Raw genomic sequence first — 20,601 nt, 5'->3', positions numbered from 1 at the left:
CCCCCCCTTCAGGCCTGTCGCTCACTGATCTCGAAAAAAAGTCGCACAGGAAAGTTATAGTTTGTACAAACCAATTTATTTCGATGAGGCCTTTCGTTAGAATACCATGAAGGGTAGAACATGTGTTTACCCCCCCCCCCTTTCCTAAAGTTTAACTTGGCACAACTAAAGACATGCGTATGCACAATCTGAGACCAATTGGTTGTCATATGTAAAAGTTATGCACGTTTAATTTCAAAAATAGCATCTCAGGAAATATTTCGTGGGGGGGGGGGGCTTTTAGACGGCGAAATTTGATGACCGTCTGCCAGATCTTCAAGGTATAGGCTACCTACTGCAAAAAATTCCAGGGCCATTAACGGCAGAAGTGGGTCCGGACGAACGGACGGACAAAACGCAAACAAAAAATTCCAGGGCCATTAACGGCAGAAGTGGGTCCGGACGAACGGACGGACAAAACGCAAACAATAGCACATTTTTTTTTAATTCTTAAAAAACGCGCTAACGGTACATTAGTAAGGGAGTTATTGCATCGGGGTAAAAAATGACCCCCCGTTTGAAGCACCGGGAATCCGAATCAAACAAAATATCGATTAGGTCTGTCTGTCGGTCCGTCTGTACTCTCATTTCCGAGTTATAAATAGGATTACTGGACTATAGCCCAACGCGCCACTTTCAAGAGAGCGGTAAGATGTGCTAAATTATATTTTTTTGCATTATTTGCAATTCCCCTCCTCTGTGGTTCTTGGTGAATTTTTTTTCAAAATCAATACAGATAAATAACTGTACTGTACTTCGCAACTGCCATCTGTATATGTACAGTACAATCTTAATGTTTAGGGTAATTTTCCACGAGGGATCGGGACGGCCGGCGGTCTTAATGTGATGCAACCCAAGCAACTCATGCGCACGCATTTTTGGTTGCATAAAATTAGGCGCGATCTATATCCCTTTTAAATTGTCTATTATTGCCAACAGGTACCATCACCAAATCCCATCATGATGTCGCCTGCACCGTCCCAGATGGTTCCCGTCCACTGTCACTCACAAATGGTGTCCCAAAATCAGCAGATGCTATCGAACTGCTACCGCCCAGCGTCGCATAACGTATGCTACGCGCAGCACACGACCACTTGGGAGCCCAACGGTCAGATGCTCCAAAACCGTATGTGCCAAACTCAACCAGTACAAACCATGTGCCATATCAGCAATATCCCACACAACACCTACTGCAGAACACCTCACGTACAAACTCCAAGCAACTACCCCATCCCCTCCCACTGCAACAACCACGTGTACGCGTCGATGTGCACCTCCAACTACCATCCCAACGGTTGTCAGCAGCAGAAACACGTCAACGGCTACGGGTGCAACAACGTCTACAGTTGCGCGAGCGAGCCGATGGCGTCACCCGCCATGGCCACGCCGGCGCCCACCGACATCGTGAACCAACCGCAACAGGCGCAAATGGTGCGACCGTGCTCCCACGTCGACCAGCACTGCTACCAACAGCAACCCTACACCAATCAATGTCTTCCGAACAGCGATCGCCTGTACTGCGCGAACTGCAGCAACAAAAAGGCGAACGTCTGCCACCAGTGCTCGAACAACGAAATCCAATGCAAGGACATAACGCAATCGCAAATGTCGCCCAACGTCAACAAGGCGCCGCCCGCACTCCAACCGCTCGGCATGCGCCAGGACACGTACCAGCGCACCTTGGAGTACGTCCAAAACTGCCAGTCGTGGACGAACAACGCCGACGCGGCCGTCAGCAGCAGCACGCATCCGAAAGGGGGCTGCGGCGACGCCCCCTCCTCGAACATGGTCGTCAACGACATGACGTCCTCGCTAAGTTCGCTCCTCGAAGAAAACCGTTACTTACAAATGATACAGTAGAACTTTTTTGTGATACAGATTCGGCTTTAAACTTTTATAGTATAATTGTACAATTTTATAAATATATTTCTTATAGGTAGACGCAGAGCAATCAAGATCTCAGTGAAGAGTGCGAGAGGAGCCATTATTGTAACTGCCATCATATCAAGACAATAAGTTAAGCAACTTTTTATATATTTTAATTGTAAATAAGAATTAGCGTAGTGGAAATATTTTGTAATAAGCGATTGAAATTTATTTAAATAAAAACGATGCTTACAGAATAAATTTGGATCTCGCAGATTTATTTTTACTCGCCGCCGGCACCAAAGTTCAATCCCCTTCCCAGTTTCTCCCAAGTTTTTCAACCGTTCTGGCTCGATTAATCACAAAACCAACCATTTACGGATGAAACAAATTTCTCTTACCGTTGAAATTGTGAAAAATGTCACTTTTGCTTTTGTCGTTGAAATGACAGGTTCGAATTATTGCAAAAGATGTTGAATCATCACGCTCAGATTGTTTTAAATTAATTATCTCGGCGTCTTTACGCGAATGAGGAGTGGTTGTATCCTCTAGAGGTAAACCTATTTTCATAGGATTCCTTATCTGTCAACACGTCTCGTTTTAGGTTATTCCATATGTTTTACTTTAATTACCTATCCTTTCTTGTACTCATCGCCATCGGTTAGGTGAGAAATATTGTATCAGGAGAATATAATGTGCGAGGATGTGATTGAAGGTATAGCTAAGGTATTAGTGAGGTTAGGTTAGAGTACTAGATATATAATACAATAAACCTGCTTTACTTTTCATTTCCATGCTCCTGATATACTGTGCGACAAAAATGAGTTGCTGTCAAGTCACCTTTGGAACTTCTGTTTACATGGGAAATCGTATTTAACTTGAACTTCCAAAGACGACTCGATGGCAACTCATTTTTGATCGTCCGTTATTCAATTTGCTGTTTAAAGAGGTTTGATATTAGGAAGATATAAAATCCCAAAACTTTCTTGGTCTTTAATTTGTGCTATCCCTTTGGATTCTCGATTCTCCATAATGCTTTTGTAAGTTTGGATATCAGAAAGTGTGTGTAATTTTAATAAAACTATTTTTGTACTTGATACATTATATTCTCTGTTTCGAGGGCTTTTGATATCAGGCACATTCCTCTATTGGTACTATCCGATTTATTTTATTATTTATTTTTTATTATTTTTATTTTATTTATCCGATTTGCGAAAGTGCACGAAATACATTACTAAATAGCCGGACCTTCTCCAGTCCAGGAGCTATCTAACGTCCTGGATACGGTAACCTTAACTAAATAGATACGAAAAAAGTTACAAAGTAATAAATCAAAAAATTAATTTTGTACAGCGATTTCTTAAATTATCCTTATTGGTTGCATAATTACACTGATCACATTTAAAATTCTTGAAAGTAACGCGAAAAATGTGACGTTTTAAACTATCCTTGTCTTTAAGGCATAATTACATTGAATTTTTTTGCCAGTGTATTTGGTTTTACAGTTGTAAACACTCCAATATTGCCATTGTAAATAAACAAAATGGCGGTCTTAATTACAATGTGCTGCCAGCAGAGGTGTCATAATCTATAAATCACGAATAAAGTTTGACAACGTTGCATTTGCACACAAAAGGAACAGGGGGAACGTCTCGCGACAGTAATCACTTGGCTGCTACGCACATGCGCAGAACGGTATTTCTTTATTCACATTTCTAAATTTAAATTTAAAGTTTTGTGCATTAATGGGAAGGTGTAATACGCATGTGCGTAGCAGCCAAGTGATTACTGTCGCGAGACGAACGGAAAGCAACAACTTATGCATCGGTTTCATTTGTAAAATTTATACCTACATCTATAAATAGACTGTGAACGGTAAGGAATTTATATTGTTTAATAAAACTTTGCTAAAACAACTGATATGGACGACACTGATGTCATGCCACACATTAAAATAGAACCAAAACAAGAAGAAGAAATGCATTGTGATCTTCAAGAAAACATTTTTGTAAAGAACGAAGTTACAATAAAGGACGAAATTGTTATTACCACACAGTGCTCCAAAAGTAAAATTTCCAAAGGTTTTGAATGTGGCTTCGGTCAACACACAACAAATAATAAGCTGCAAGTTAAACAACATATTTTAAAGCATAATGTGGTAAAATGTGGTAATTGTGATTATGAGACAAATAACAAGCATTACTTTAAACGGCACTGCTTAAAACACACCGATTTTACCAATTTTAAATGTACTAATTGTGATTACCAAACAAATAAAAAATATTGCTTTAAACGACATGTTTTAAAACATACCAATTCTAAGAATTTTAAATGTGCCACTTGTGATTTTGAAACAAATGACAAACACTATTTTAAAGGACATCTTTTAAACCATACTGATTCTAAAGAGTTTAAATGTGCTAATTGTGGTTACAAGACAAATATCAAATTTCACTTTAAACGACACCTTTTAAAACATACAATTTCAAAAGATTTTAAATGTGCCCATTGTGATTACAAGACAAATAACAAATACTACTATAAACGACATCTTATAACATACCGATTCTAAAGATTTTAAATGTGCTCATTGTGATTACCCATCAAATGATAAATCCTACTTTAAACAACACGTTTTAATACATTCTGATTTTAAGGATTTTAAATGTGCTCATTGTGATTACAAGACAAATAACAAGTACTACTATAAACGACATCTTATAAAACATACCGATTCTAAAGATTTTAAATGTGCTCATTGTGATTACGAATCAAATGATAAATGCTACTTTAAACAACACGTTTTAAAGCATACCAATTCTAAGGATTTTTAATGTGCTCATTGTGATTACAAGACAAATAACACATACTACTATAAACGACATCTTATAAAACATACCGCTTCCAAAGATTTTAAATGTGCTCATTGTGCTTACGGAACAAATAACAAACAAAGTCTTAAAGGACACATTTTAACACACAAACTTTCTGGTAATGTGATAAAATGTACTAATTGTGATTACAAGACAAATAACAAACACAATTTTCAACGACACCTTTTAAAACACACCGATTTTAGAAAGTTTAAATGTGCCAATTGTGATTATGAGACAAATGTCAAACATCACTTCAAACGACACCTTTTAAAACATTTGAAGTCCAAAGATTTTAAATGTGCCACTTGTGATTACGAGACATATAACATGCACAATTTTAAACGACACCTTTTAAAACACACCGATTCTAAAAAGTTTAAATGTGTCAATTTTGATTGAGACAAACGTCAAACATCACTTCAAACGACACCTTTTAAAACATTTGAAGTCCAAAGATTTTAAATGTGACACTTGTGATTACGAGACATATAACAAGTACAATTTTAAACGACACCTTTTAAAACATACCGATTTTCTCTAATGTGACCGTTGCGGTTCTGCCTTTTAACGCACACAAACGTTTTTTATAAAGAACAAATTTCTCGGTATTATCCCAGGTATAAAAATAGATATTTGTTGGGCCCGTTCAAAGGCACAAGATGCAGTTTGTGTAACTCAAGATTTTTTTTAATGTTCTTCAACTTATAGCTGTTCGATTATATTACAAATAGATATTTGTTTAGTTACGAAAATGAATTGATTTAAAGTAATTTTTTAAAGATAAAGAAAAGTTTGTTTTCCTTCGTAAGAGTCCAATTTGTTCCGCCCCCTCGAGGTAGGTATATTTTTGACGGACCCATTTTGAAGCATCGGAAATCCGAATCGAACAAAATCTCGACGATTTCGGTCTGTAATCCCAAAAACAAACAAGTACGAGGAAGAGATACGATAGTGACGAGATGTCCTTACTCCTTCAACGACCCTGTATATTTCATTGTCGAATGATGCAACGAGTGAAGTAGTCGGAGATTGTAGGGACATGACCCACCACCGCAAACAACACACAAACACACACTCACTGGCAAAAAAAATTCGATGTAATTATGCCTTAAAGAACAAGGATAGTACGTCACATTTTATTGCGTTACTTTCAAGAATTTTAAATGTGATCAGTGTAATTACACAATAAAAAATAGGAGAAATACGTCATGCTCTGACACACTCCGCTTTGAATAACTTAAGCTATAATTGCGATTACGTTACAATTAATAGCGTTCCCTTAAATCGTCACAAATAGAATCACAACACATTGAAAAATACCTATTGTTTAATTTGTAGTCAGTGCAATTCAGCCATGAATTGTTAAGTCTGTTTTAAAGTATAATTAGTGGGTTTATACTTCATTATTATCGTTAGTTCATTATCAATAAATCATTGAGAAATAGCCAATAGAAACACAATTGCGTTGCTATCCAATGAAACCATATACCTTTGTTTCTATTGTCTATTTTCTGAATGATTTAATGATAAGTAACACGCTAAAACGTAATTATTTTCTTTCATACGTCACGCGACGTTTCAAGTAATACGATAGTGGATGTGTCTTTGCGCGTGTGGAGAAATTTGGCGCCACCTACGCTGTACAAAATTAATTTTTTGATTTGTTGCTTTGCTTTCTTGAAACTTTTTTCGTATTTAGTTAGTTAAGGTTACCGTATCCAGGACCTTAGATACCTCCTGGACTGAAAAAGGTCCGGATATTTAGCAATGTATTTCGTGCACTTTAACAAAATGAACACCTTACGAAGGAAAACAAACTTTTCTTTATCTTTAAAAAATTACTTTAAATCAATACATTTTCGTAACTAAACAAATGTCTATTTCTAATATAATCTAACGGCTATAAGTTGAAGAACATTTAAAAAAATCTTGAGTTACAAACTGCATCTTGTGAAATGGGCAAATTTGCTGCATTTGAACGGGCCCAACGAATACCTATTTTTATACCTGGGATAATACCGAGAAATTTGTTCTTTATAAAAACCGTTTGTGAGCGTTAAAAGGCAGAACCGCAACGGTCACATTAAAAAGAATCGGTATGTTTTAAAAGATGTCGTTTAAAGTTATGCTTGTTATATGTCTCGTAATCACAAATAGCACATTTAAAATCTGTAGAATTCAAATGTTTTAAAAGGTGTCGTTTGAAGTGATGTTTGACACTTGTCTCATAATCACAATTGGCACATTTAAACTTTTTAAAATCGGTATGTTTTAAAAGATGTCGTTGAAAATTGTGCTTGTTATTTGTTGTGTAATCACAACTAGCACATTTTATCACATTACCAGAAAGTTTGTGTGTTAAAATGTGTCCTTTAAGACTTTGTATATTATTTGTTCCGTAAGCACAATGAGCACATTTAAAGTCCTTAGAATCCAAATGTTTTAAAAGGTGTCGTTTAAAGTGAGATTTGATATTTGTCTCGTAATCACAATTAGCACATTTAAAATCTTTACATTTGGTGTGTTTTAAACTGTGTCGTTTAAAGTTGTTTTTGTTATTTGTTGTGTAATCACAATTAGCACATTTTAGCATATTACTAGAAAGTTTGTGTGTCAAAATGTGCCCTTTAAGACTTTGTTTATTGTTTGTTCCGTAATCACAATGAGCACAATTAAAATTCTTACAATCAGTATGATCTAAAATGTGTCGTTTAAAGTAGTATTTATCATTTGATTTGTAATCACAATAAGCACATTTAAAATCCTTAGAATCGGAATGTTTTAAAACGTGTTGTTTAAAGTAGTATTTATCATTAGATTGGTAATCACAATTAGCACATTTAAAATCTTTAGAAGCGGTATGATTTAAAAGGTGTTGTTTAAAATAGTATTTGTTATTTGTCTTGTAATCACAATGAGCACATTTAAAATCTTTAGAATTTGTATGTTTTAAAAGGTGTCGTTTAAAGTGATATTTGATATTTGTTTCGTAACCACAATCAGCACATTTAAACTCTTTAGAATCAACATGTTTTAAAAGATGTCGTTTAAAATAGTGTTTGTCATTTGTCTCAAAATCACAAGTAGCACATTTAAAATCCTTAGAATCGGTATGTCTTAAAACATGTCGTTTAAAACAATATTTATCATTTGTTTGGTAATCACAATTAGTACATTTAAAATTGGTAGAATCGGTATGTTTTGAGCAGTGCCGTTTAAAGTAATGTTCGTTATTTGTCTCATAATCACAATTACCACATTTTAGCACATTATGCTTTAAAATATGTTGTTTAACTTGCAGCTTATAATTTGTTGTGTGTTGACCGAAGTCACATTCAAAATCTTTGGAAATTTGAGTTTCGGAGCACTGTGCGGTAATAACAATTTCGTCCTTTATTGTAACTTCGTTCTTTACAAAGATGTTTTCTTGAAGATCGCAATGAATTTCTTGAACTTCTTGTTTTGGTTCTATTTTAATGCGTGGTACGACATCATTGCCGTCCATATCAGTAAAGTTTTATTAAACAATATAAATTCCTTACCTTTCACAGTCTATTTATAGCTGTAGGTACAGATTTTATAAATGACACCGATGCATAAGTAAATTATTCCTACTTTTGTGTGCAAATGCAACGTTGTCAAACTTTATTCGCAATTTAGATTAACAGTGACACCTCCGGTGGCAGAACTTTGTAATTAAGACCGCCATTTTGTTTATTTACAATGGCAATAATTGTTTACAACAAACTAAATACACTGGCAAAAAATTCAATATAAATGCGCTTAGTGGTTTGATTGTATATGGCAGGATAATTAAATATTGACTTTAAAAATAATTCATGATTAATCTGCAACCAATACTCCTCTTTTAAGCTCCATTTCGACTACGTGCTTCCACATTTTTCAACACACGCTGAAGTTCTGTCAAATTGTACAACATAACCTACAAATTGAGATTGCGCTTGGTTGATAACGTTATTGATGCTAAATATGGACGAAAATGATAAAATACTCATTAAAATCGAGCCAAAACGTGAAGAAGAAATCCATTCTGATCTTCGGGGAAGTATTTTAGTAAGCAACGAAGCGGTGGTTACAGTAAAGGACGAAATTTGCATTACTGCACAGTGCTCCAAATCGCTCGATGAAGACGCGCAACAACAAGCTGATTCTGGATGGAATATCGAAACTGAATCTCTGCGTATCGATCCTAAAGATTTTCAATGTGCTAAATGTGATTACAAGACAAATAACAAATACTACTATAAACGACATCTTATAAAACATACTGATTCTAAAGATTTGAAATGTGTTACTTGTGATTACGAAACAAATAACAAGTATCACCTTAAAAAACACCTTTTAAAACATATCGATTCTAAAGATCTTAAATGTGCTCATTGTGATTATAAAACAAATAATAAACAATGTCTAAAACGACACCTTTTAAAACATAACGATTCTAATGATTTTAAATGTGCTAATTGTGAATACCAGACAAATAACAAATACTACTTTAAACGACACCTGTTAAAACATGCCGATTCTAAAGATTTTAAATGTGGTAATTGCGATTTCAAAACAAATAATAAATATTACTTTAAACAGCACCTTTTATGTCATACTGATTCTAAAGATTTTAAATGTGCTCATTGTGATTACGAGACAAATATCAAAGACTACTATAAACGACACCTTTTAAAACATGCCGATTCTAAAGATTTAAAATGTGCTAATTGCAATTACGAGACAAATAACAAACAGTGCCTTAAACGACACCTTTTAAAACATACCAAATCCAAAGACTTTAAATGCGGTAATTGTGATTACGAGACAAATAAGAAACACCATTTTGAGCGACACCTTTTAAAATATACCGACATCAATTTTAAATGTGCTCATTGTGATTATGCAACAAAATATAAAGAATATCTTAAACTACATCTTTTAAAACATACTGATTTCATCAAAGATTTTAAATGTGCCAAGTGTGATTACGAGACAAATGACAAACGGTGCTTGAAACGACACCTTTTAAAACACATTGATTCCAAAGTTTTTAAATGTGCTAATTGTAATTTCGAGACAAATCATAAATACCACTTTAAAGAACACCTTTTGAAACATACGGATCCCAAACATTTTAAATGTGCCAATTGTGATTATGAGGCAAATAACAAAACCAGCTTGAAACGACACCTTTTAATTCATATCGATTCTAAAGATTTTAAATGTGCTAATTGTGATTACGAGACAAATAACAAACAGTACTTTAAACAGCACCTTTTAAAACATACTGTTTCCAAAGTTTTTAAATGTGCCAACTGTGTTTTTGAGACGAGTAGGAAATACTACTTTAAACAACATCTTTTAAAACATAGTGATTCTAAAGATTTTAAATGCACTCATTGCGATTACGAGACAATGAACAAACGCTACTTTAAACGACACGTTGTAAAACATAGCGATTCTAAAAATTTGAAATGTGCTAATTGTGATTACAAAACAAATGATAAATGCTACTTTAAACTACACCTTTTACGTCATATTGATTCAAAAGCTCTTAAATGTGCTAGTTGTAGTTACGGTACCAATAATAAATACTACTTTAAACGACACCTTTTAAGACATACCGATTCTAAAGATTTTAAATGCGCTAATTGTGATTACGAGACAAACCACAAACACTGCTTCAAACAACACCTTTTAAATCATAAAGCTTCTAAAGATTTTAAATGTGCCGACTGTGATTACGAGACAAACAATAAATACGGCTTTAAACGACACCTTTTAAAACATAAAGCTTCCAAAGATTTTAAATGTGCTCATTGTAATTATGGAACAAATTATAAATCCTACTTTAAAAAACACATTTTAAAACATACCAAGTGTAAAGATTTTAAATGTGCTCATTGCGATTATGAGACACATAACAAATCCTGTCTTAAACAACACCTTTTAAGACACACTAAACGTTTTTACAAGGAACAAATGTCTCGTTAAGTTATTATTATTATTATTATTATTATTATGTGTGTGGCTTCGTGAGGAGCGGTCTATGTCCTAATTTACGTTAATAACAATTCGAATGTTGACTAAATGTTTGTGGGCGTAGGCCTACTTATTTATTCATATAAAAAAAACATGTATAAATCAATCATACGCTACTATCTGTTGAATTAAAATAATTAAGATCGCAAAAAAATGCTTTTAAGACTTTGAATTTCTACCTATATCCTGTACTTGAGACTATGAGGCAAGCAAGGGACGCCGGACTTGAAGAGACCCAACCGGACTAGTATAATTCAAGGTGAGAATACCCAGGAATCCGTGCTGGATAATGTATGAACAAGCGGTTGGTGTAGTGGGGCCCGCCGATGACCTCACGGATATGTGAAACTAACAAAACTTCAAATATTATAATATTTCAATTAATCCGAGTTTGTTAAATTGGCTCAGCCGTTTCGAAGATACAGGGTGTTCTTTACGGAAACCTTTCAATACCCCCCACCACTTCATTTTTAGAGATACAACAATAATTGTTAAAGAAAGAAGGTTCAGATTATCGTCGACTTCAAAGACAGGGTATTTTTTTGTTAGGTTATTATAGCGCAGTTCACAGAAACATCACTTTTTTAGATTGTAGATTGCAGTGCCGCCCCCTAGTGGGCATTTCAGAAACTTAAAAATTTTTTTCCAGGTTTTTCTCGTGGCCGTTTTAGTAATAATTTTTTTAACGCAAGCCTCTACGATGGACAGGTTCCTAGATACAGTACCCCGCATTCTTATTTGGCCACCCTGTACAATAGAGGTACGCCACTGGTCAAGAAATGCAAACAGCTGATGGAAACAAAAAAAGTAAACACAGTTTGACAACCTAGAATATGGCCGCGACACGCAAATTGGCTTCGACGCACAGTGGATATCAGTCCTTGCATAGTCTAGTACCATACCATAACCTACAAATTGAGATTACGCTTGAACTGTCAACGCCCGGTTACAGAACCTAGGACTGTAAGACATTTGTATTGTTTAATAACATTCTTTATTTTTATAAACAAAACCATATTGTAACACTTTCTTGATATTGGTATTCATGCTAGATATGGACGAAATGCCACTCATTAAAATCGAACCAAAACATGAAGAAGAAATCAATTTCGGCCTCCAAGGAAATATTTTAGTGAGCAACGAATCATTGGTTACAATAAAGGATGAACGCATTATTGAGCAGTCCTCCAAATCGCTGTATAATGAAAAAGCACAACAAACTGATTGTGGAAGGGATATTAAAATAGAAACTTCCAATGACACACCAAATAGTAAGCTGCAAGTTAGACAACATCTTTTAAAGCATAATGTTTCAGAAGGCTATAACTGTGAACATTATGATTTTGGAACAAAGAATAAACAACTGCTTCAAGGACACATTTTAACACACAAACATAATGTGCTACAATGTGCTAGTTGTGATTACAAGACAAATAACAAATACCACTTTAAAAAGACACCTTTTAACACATACTGACGATAAGGATTTTAAATGTGCTAATTGTGATTACAAAACGAATACCAAATACCACTATACACAACACCTTTTAACACATAACGCTTCTAAAGATTTTAAATGTGCTTATTGTGATTATGGATCAAATAATAAAAGATATCTTAAAGAACACCTTTTAAAACATACCGTTTCTAAAGATTTTAAATGCGCCAACTGTGATTACGAGTCAAATAACAAGCAGTACTTTAAGCGGCACCTTTTAAAACATACTGTTACTAAAATTTTTAAATGTACTAATTGCGATTACGAGACAATGACCAAAAGCCACTTGAAACGGCACCTTTTAAAACATACCGATCGGAAAGGTTTTAAATGTGCTAATTGTGATTACAAAACAAATGATAAATACTACTTTAAAAGACACATTTTAAAACATGCCGATTCTAAAGATTTTAAGTGTCCTAATTGTGATTACAAGACAAATAACAAACATTATTTTAAGCGACACCTTTTAAAACATACTAATGTTAAAGATTTTAAATGTGCTGATTGTGATTATGAGACAATGAATAAACACCACTTTAAACGACACGTTTTAACACATAGCGATTCTAAAGACTTTAAATGTGCTTATTGTGATTACAAAACAAATGATAAGTACTACTTTAAAAGACACCTTTTATGTCATACTGAATCTAAAGATTTTAAATGTGCCAGTTGTAATTACGAGACAAATCATAAATACTGCTTTAAACGACACCTTTTAAAACATACTAATGTTAAAGATTTTAAATGTGTCAATTGTGATTATGAGACAATGAACAAATACTACTTTAAACAACACCTGTCAAATCATACCAGTTATAAAGATTTGAAATGTGCTCATTGTGATTATAATACACTTAACAAGGTTTGTCTTAAACGACACCTTTTAACGCACAGAAAGTATTAATTCTGTAGTATGTGGTTTTTTCATGAGAGGGAGGTCTTGCGTTTTCATAGCGCATTAGTCCTCCACCTTTAAGATTTTAAAAAATTTTTCCTGTATCAACTGATAATTAGAAATAGACATGTGTTAGGTTGCAGAAACTGATGATTTAAAGTAATTTTTTAAAGAAAGAATAAATTTTTCATTTACTTATCCGTATCGTATACAACGATTGACTTCCCTTCGTAAGGGTCCAATTTGTTCCGCCCCCTCGAGGTAGGTATATTTGCGAGTGCGTACGAGCGCTACCTTTCGCAATTCGCCTGTTTAACCAATCAATCTGATTAATGACTTGCGCCCCTCTATTCTATCTTTTCCCCTTAAATTCAATTCTAGGTATCAAGTATCAATTCCAGCACTTATCTTTACCCCTTGTCCTGTTGGTTGGATTCCTACTCTGTCTTTACCTCCTCACAATTTAATTAGATCCACGAGCGTTATTTTGTCTTGATAAAGACTTCCGCTTGAGCTTCGAATATAAGGTTGAATTATGTCTAGACGTTACGAATTTTTTTACTTAAACAGCGCTCACTAAAAACCACGTTTGCACTCGTTGCCGGCCCGAAGTCGAATCCCAAGAGAAGAAGGTAAATTAAAAAATTATAGAAAATTGAGAACGAAGTAAAAGATTGTTTCATAGCCTACTGTGACTTAAAGCATAGAGACTCTTTGCTTAAAGTAATAAAGTTTTAAAATCGCATAGAAAACCAATATGATTCATGGTGTGTTCCGCGTGACGCAGTTCAAAGGAAGAGGGGATTTCAACGTTGCCACTTTGCCTTAAAATCTATCATAACACATAAAAGAACCGCTATAGTTTAACACTACGTAGCAGTTTATTCGTGCTAACATATCGGACGTTAGATGGCTCTGCTTCCCCCAGAGTTGCCAACTGTAAGTATATAGGGCAAGTCATGATTCTAGTACCGAATTGACCTTAAGACTCTTTTTGAAAACGTAGTAAAGGGAGAAGTTCACCATAAAAATGTTGAGAATTTAATCAATTCGCTTATTTTTCTTTGTAATAGATTTATTAAATCACGTTTCAGTCATGAAATTGCTTATTTTAATTACACTAAAGAAATATAACTAAAACAAAAAAAATACTAAAGTTAAAAAAGTGCATACGATGTAACGATATAAAAAATAAAAATATTTGTTGTCGCGAGTCACATTTAATTTCTAAAGTACATTGTGTTAAAAATAACACTTGGGTTTTTAAGTGGAGTATCGCAATGATCACACTTGGGAAGTACCGTGTGTTAAAAGATGACGCTGCAAACGACCGTTAGTATTAGTGGCATAGTTGCACTGATTGCAAGCGAAATGTTTGGACGTTCTCTGATGATGTTTCCAATCATTCTGATTATCAGTGCTATAATTGCACTGCTTGCAAGTGTAAGGTTTGAGAGCCACGTTGTGCGTTAAAAGGTGGCCCTTCAAGTTACCCTTAAAATTCGTGGCGTACTTGCACTGATGGCAATTGAAAGCTTTGGAACTGTTGTGTCTTAAAATATGCCGCATTAAAGTAGTCTTGACGTTTGTGGTATACTCACAATGGTAGCAACTCAAATTCTTCGAGGCGTGTCTTAAAACATGATTTTTTAAATGATCCTTGTTGTCCGTGGAATAATTGCACTGCTTACATTTGAAGTCTTTGAAAATATTATGTGTTGCCAAATGAAGTCTTAAAGTGACTTTGTTATTAGTTGCGTAATCGCAATGGTCACATTTAATAACTTTGGAATTATTGTGCGTCGTAAGATGATATCTTAAACAATCTTTCACATTTGTGGCATAATCACACTGATTGCACATCAAACTTTTGACAGCATGACACAGTAAAATATGATTCTTTAATTTATATTGGGCACTTGTGGCAAAGTCACATTGATCGCAAGCAAAATTCTCGGAAGCGCTGTGTAGTAAAATATGACGCGCCAAGCTATCCTTCCTATTCGTGGCGTAATTGCACTGATGGCAAATGAAATGTTTGAAAGCTCTCTGATGATGTTTCCAATCCTTCGGATTATCGGTGGAATAATTGCACGGGATGCAACAGTAATGTTTGGGAGCGTTATGTGTCGAACGATGATTCTTTAACTTGTCCTTATTATTGGTGGCGAAGCTGCACTGAGTGCAAGTGAATTTTTTGAAAGTGTGATGTTGATAAAAATGGTTATTTAAATTTGATTTCCCCGCCGTTGAATAATCGCAATAGTCACATTTAAAAATATTATGCGTTTTCAAATGACGCTTTAAGTAAGTTTCACGATGCGTCACGTAATCGCACTGGTCACACTTAACATCCTTGAAAGCGTTGTGTGTTAAAATGTGATTCTTTAAACACTGCCTAGAATTCGTGGAATAATTACATTGAGCGCAAATATATTTTTTCGAAGCGGAATGTTTTAAAACATGCCGCCTGAAATTTAGTTTGGTTTTTGTTACGTAATTGCACTGCTCACATTTAAAGTCGTTGGACAAGCTATGAATCGCCATATGGTTTTTTAAGTAACTTTTCTTATTTGTTACAAAATTGCAACGGTCACATTTTATATCTCTGGAAGCATGTGTTAAAAGATGTTGCTTTAAAAGTTGATCAGTTTTTGTGGCGAAAGCGCATTGGTGACATTTAAAGTCTTTAGAACTTTTATGTGTTATAAAATGACGCCTTAAATTAGTCTTAATGTTTGATGTATAGTTGCATTGGTCACACCTTAAAAGGTTCAAGAAATTGTGCCGTAAAATATGACGCTTTAAATTATTTTTCTTATTCTTTCCGTTTGTTGCGCAATTACATTGACCACAGTTTAAATATTGACAAGAAGAATGCCTTAAAAGATGACTTTCCAAACTATCCTTTCTATTTGTGGCAAAGTCGCAATGATAACAACTGAAAGGTTTTGCAGTGCTGTGTATTAAAACATGGCGCTTCAAATGACTCTGATTATTGCTGCCATAACTGCATCGATTGCAAACGAAACGCCTTGTACACTTTTTTAAATGAACTTCTAACCATGACTTATTTGTCGTGGCATAGCTGCAGTGGTAGCATTTACAAATGTGGTCCCCGACTCCGTTTCGAGAAAGTAAAACTACGCACCGCTTAAAATTGACACATTTCGGGAAATGCTCACTAAGTCTTTGCTTACATGTGGTAGGGCACGCCACACATTTAATCGAAAGGGAACCGCTACGGACGCCGTTTCGTTCTTCTAAAGGCAATTCGTACACGTCATCCTCCAGCAGTTGGTCGTTCCCTCGGTCGTTCCCGTCCGAACGATCAGCACAACGTTCCTGCTTTATTTCGGCGGACGCCTCATTTATAAAATCCAGCGTCTCCAGAGAGGTGCAGACGTCGGCATCCTGGTTGAATTCCGTCTTCATGGTGATATCATCGTGGGTGACCATGTCGCTGATTAATCAGATAAAGGTCTTACTATCTACAGAAGGTAAAGCTTCACTTACCTGGTGGTACCCGGTTTCGGTCGAGGCGACCCACAAGTCCGGTAAAACAGTTAAACGATAAGGTGCAGAAAAACGCGGGTAAATTCTATGCAAAAAGTTAGGTTATATCAACTGGCTGTAGCTCAAGTACCGGTAACGGTCACTTACACCCAGTGGCGTGTTTTTAAATTTCCGATAAATCAATTGCAACAGATCATTTTGTTCTAATTACGGTCGGTTGCCGTTACCGAGACGCGTTATTTACTCTTAGGAATAATTTTCTTTAAAATAATTCAATGTAATGGTATAAGTGGCGTGAATGTTTTGTTTTGCGATACGTTAAATTTGTCGACGGAACCGAGTTGAGATTCATTGCACTTAAGCCCTTAAAACATGCAGCAATGACGTCATCAGTCGTGCGTTTTTTTTTGCGATTTTTAGTTAAATAGGCCGCGAAAACGAATGACGTACTTATTTTCCTTATAATGGGAATTTTCCGCCATTTTAAAAAATTAAACGTCAAAGTGACGGACGAGTCCATGTCGCGAAAAACGAAGGTGGGTCCGCGATCGTAGCGCTACTTTTGCGAAATCATGAGGAACGGACGCGAGTAAACTGACGAAATTGCTTTTTGGAGCTTCACGGTAGGTAACAATCATCCCCGACGCTTTTTAGCGCCAATTTCCTTCTTAAAACATATCACCGAGTTTTAAATGTGCGTAAACTAAGTTCTAGGGAGTTCACTGAAACCAAATCGTTAATAGAAATGCATTGACACCAAAATTACAGGATTTCAATACGACTTTCTATACAGTTGGTAGCAGTGCTTGTATGTTGTAGTTCTAATTGGTTATGAAATTATAACCTCACTTTCATCTTAATGTTTATATTTACGATGAAAGTAGTAGTAGTAGATAGTAGGCTCTAATACGATAAAGACAGCTTCATATGTACCTAATTACTAATTCCATATAAACCAGTTTTGTCTTAACTTATGTTTGCAAGTAGTTATAATCCAATGTGAATCTGTGGGTGGTCTGATGTGAATAAATGTAACAAATGGGAGCGTTGGTCAGGGACGGACTTAAGAAATTAAAGTTGGCAGTTACAGATTTGTGTACTATGGGCTTTAATATTAATGAAAATTAGACCACGCGAAACTATCAATTAATTGTAATTGGAAATTGAAATAAGTTTGCTAATTACGCAAGCTACTAGTGAATTACATTAACTTAGCCGAAAGGATTAATTAATGAGTATGCATTGAAGTGCACTGGTTCGAGATTGGTTGTAAATTGTTTACGATGGCCGATACAGTAAGGTCAAAATGTTAGTTCTGTAAGAAGCAGGCCTAGGCTGAACTACGCCTATTATATTACAGACATTCTATCAGTGGAGCCAATAGAGCCTCCAAAATTTAATTATGTGGACCAACCCCTAATATACCAGTTCGCGTTCTCGTAGTTAATCAATCCCGAGTACTGTCATTTTGCGCGCGCTCGTTAGACCGAAGTTAAAAAGAGGACAGAGTCCCCTCCCGGATCCACACTTATCGGGAAACATAAAATGGCATACAAAGCCAATTATTATATTACTAAAATCGTCGAGAATCCTTTCGGATTTCTCTACTCCACGCGCCAAACTTTTCGACGGGTAGAAACCATGGAGTCTAATAATCACCCGCCTAGGATGCTTGGCTTCGCCACGAAATTGTGACTACTAAGCCCCACCACCACGACAAGGTGCATCCAATGGTGGGGGACAACGGACCACAGTTGACAGTTCAGTGAAATGATGCCAAAGATGACCCATTCACTACTTAGGATTTACTCAAACGCCGATAACTGCTTATCAGCCGTCCGCCAACTCCGAGGGAAGACGTAACCGTGGGAAGACCCAATTGGCCATTATCTGTCGAGACGAGCACATCTCATGGAGGGAAGCTCTCCCTGCACTGAGATTCGATATGAATATTAATCGCAATGCTACGCTAACTTCACACTACCAGAACACGGAAATAAAGTCAACCCGGCAACGTTTGAAAATGGCCACCCGAGTGACTATCACACATTAAAATAAAATGATCAAAATTTATATGAATGTTACTTCTGGGACAAGACCAAGTAATCAACATCAATAAGCATAAATTAAGCAAGCATTACACCAAAAACGTAAACAATTACAAACAACAGCATAACGATATCACATATGTGATTCTGCATTGCGGTTAAACCAAGTAAATTTCAAAAACAAAGATTCAAACACACAAAAAATATAAAATGTGGCATACAAAACACAAATTTGATATAAAGAAATGCAAAAATTACTACCTGCATTAAATAACACAAAATAACAACAAACATTTATGGAGCGACGCGTTCACGACCGCCATTCAAGACAAGATGCCAAACGTAACTCCCGCGACCCGTTCGTGCTTTCTAGGTGGCGCAGGCAGCTTTTCCCCACCTAGAAATTGCATGGTTGCCAACTCTCAAAAATATATGTATCGTCGTAAGTTGCATATACAGGGTGGAACCTCTCAAAGTTAACGATACTTGGTCCGAGACCAAAACCAACGATTTTTCGGTTTTGGTTTGTTTTACTTTTAAGAATTTACCCATACTAGTTTGTTTACGTTGCTATTGAATAGAAATTTTTATGCTTTCACATTGGTACAGATGTAAAGACAATTAGTAGGCGAACCCAATTTTACTTTTACTAGGTTAAAGTCATTCGAGTTATTGAGTCATTTTAAGTATTAGTTGCAGTTCTCAGTATACGATTAGCCTCAGTGTCAGACGTGTCAGCAGTGTCTGCGCGATATTTTGTGCAGCGCGATCATTACTCACGATATTTACTGAAGACCTACTGGCGCCTATTCAGATTACTATTACTATTTTTCCCTTTTGCTTGTAGTTGAGAACCCCGACCCACCGTAACATAGTCCACATAGATTTGATATGGCGTCATTCTTCACTGAGTTTGTCTTTGTTGAAAATTCCCCTAGGTCCAGGTGCATATTTGTTGGTATATGAAGTTCTTTATCTACGGGAAGTTGACAAACGGCCCAAAAGGTACGGTCCGTCCCTGATCGCAAACCGTAGATATCAGTAGATAGGTTTGCATTTGGATATCGATCAAAGTTCATGAGTATGCGTGCTGTCTTTCCTGACAATGTTACTTTCTGCGTCGGATTTTATTTCTATTTGGATTTGTTTTACATTGACCAGCTATTAATTTTTATTCGATTGTTTAAACTCATTTAGATTGATTAGCGACTTCAATTCTTTCTGTATGAATCTGACTAACTTTAGTCTAAGGTTACCGTACCCAGGATCTTCAGATACTTTCTGGACTGGAAGATAAAGACAAAGGCATAGCGGGGCAGTAGTATTTTTGCGTCATTGCGAAGCCACTGGGCGAATCGCTGCAAGTGGTGAATCAGTTAAGGCAAAAAGGGAAATGATCCGCTGTAAAACGGTTGCGCGGATCGGCAATCTAAATCGACCATCTATGAATTCTCGCGTAAAAAAATTTTTAGTGAAGCGATATATCGTAAAATAATTCAGTTAGGTCGTGAAACAGTTGGACCACTTGGTACGTGCTGCGTGAGTGAGTATGAAGAGTAAATCAAATTTTGAACGTTCAGTTTAAATAAAAAGTTGCAAAGGGAACCAAATCGCTAATTACAGACAGCGGAACTCGTTAAAAGTTCTAGCTTTAAGATTGCAAATTGTCTTTTAAAAGAGGGGGTAGAAATTGTTACTGTTTAACCAGGGATTAGAAAAGAAAAGGGGTGGCCACTTTGTTAGGCGGTACGTGACTCTGTAACGGAATTTTGAGTTTATAATTGTAAATGGAAGTAGAATTTGACT

At 35.8% G+C, this 20,601-nt stretch overlaps 2 protein-coding genes across 3 annotated transcripts in view; one reads left to right on the top strand and one right to left on the bottom strand.

The window, feature by feature from the left end:
• The window catches only part of LOC116180507 (transcriptional activator cubitus interruptus), a 51,994-nt gene extending 49,824 nt beyond the window's left edge, over positions 1-2,170 (top strand). Inside the window, exon 11 of the mRNA XM_031500520.1 lies at positions 979-2,170. Coding sequence (XP_031356380.1) covers positions 979-1,899 — 921 coding nt within the window. The 3' untranslated portion in view covers positions 1,900-2,170. The remainder of the gene's footprint in view (positions 1-978) is intronic.
• A 12,175-nt stretch (positions 2,171-14,345) lies between these two features.
• LOC116180769 (oocyte zinc finger protein XlCOF6-like) lies at positions 14,346-16,896 on the bottom strand. 2 transcript variants are annotated; one of them, XM_031500895.1, is made up of 3 exons: positions 16,748-16,896; positions 14,833-16,694; positions 14,346-14,783 (listed from the first exon to the last, which is right to left on the bottom strand). In XM_031500895.1, exons 2-3 carry the CDS (start codon positions 16,688-16,690, stop codon positions 14,716-14,718), a joined length of 1,926 nt encoding a protein of 641 aa, XP_031356755.1. In that variant the 5' UTR covers positions 16,691-16,694; positions 16,748-16,896; the 3' UTR covers positions 14,346-14,715. The 2 variants fall into 2 exon arrangements, with proteins under 2 accessions (XP_031356755.1, XP_031356754.1); XM_031500894.1 differs by having other exon boundaries at positions 14,351-16,694.
• Between the last annotated feature and the right edge of the window lie 3,705 nt (positions 16,897-20,601).

The sequence above is a fragment of the Photinus pyralis genome, unplaced genomic scaffold (assembly GCF_008802855.1).
Source record: "Photinus pyralis isolate 1611_PpyrPB1 unplaced genomic scaffold, Ppyr1.3 Ppyr1.4_LG9, whole genome shotgun sequence".
NCBI classification, from domain to species: domain Eukaryota; kingdom Metazoa; phylum Arthropoda; class Insecta; order Coleoptera; family Lampyridae; genus Photinus; species Photinus pyralis.
Note: the sequence above shows the minus strand (reverse complement) of the source record. Positions and strands in the feature narration are given on the sequence as shown.

Coding starts and splice junctions, on each gene's coding strand:
- LOC116180769 (XM_031500894.1), bottom strand. CDS start 16,690: ATGGTCACCCACGATGATATCACCATGAAGACGGAATTCAACCAGGAT.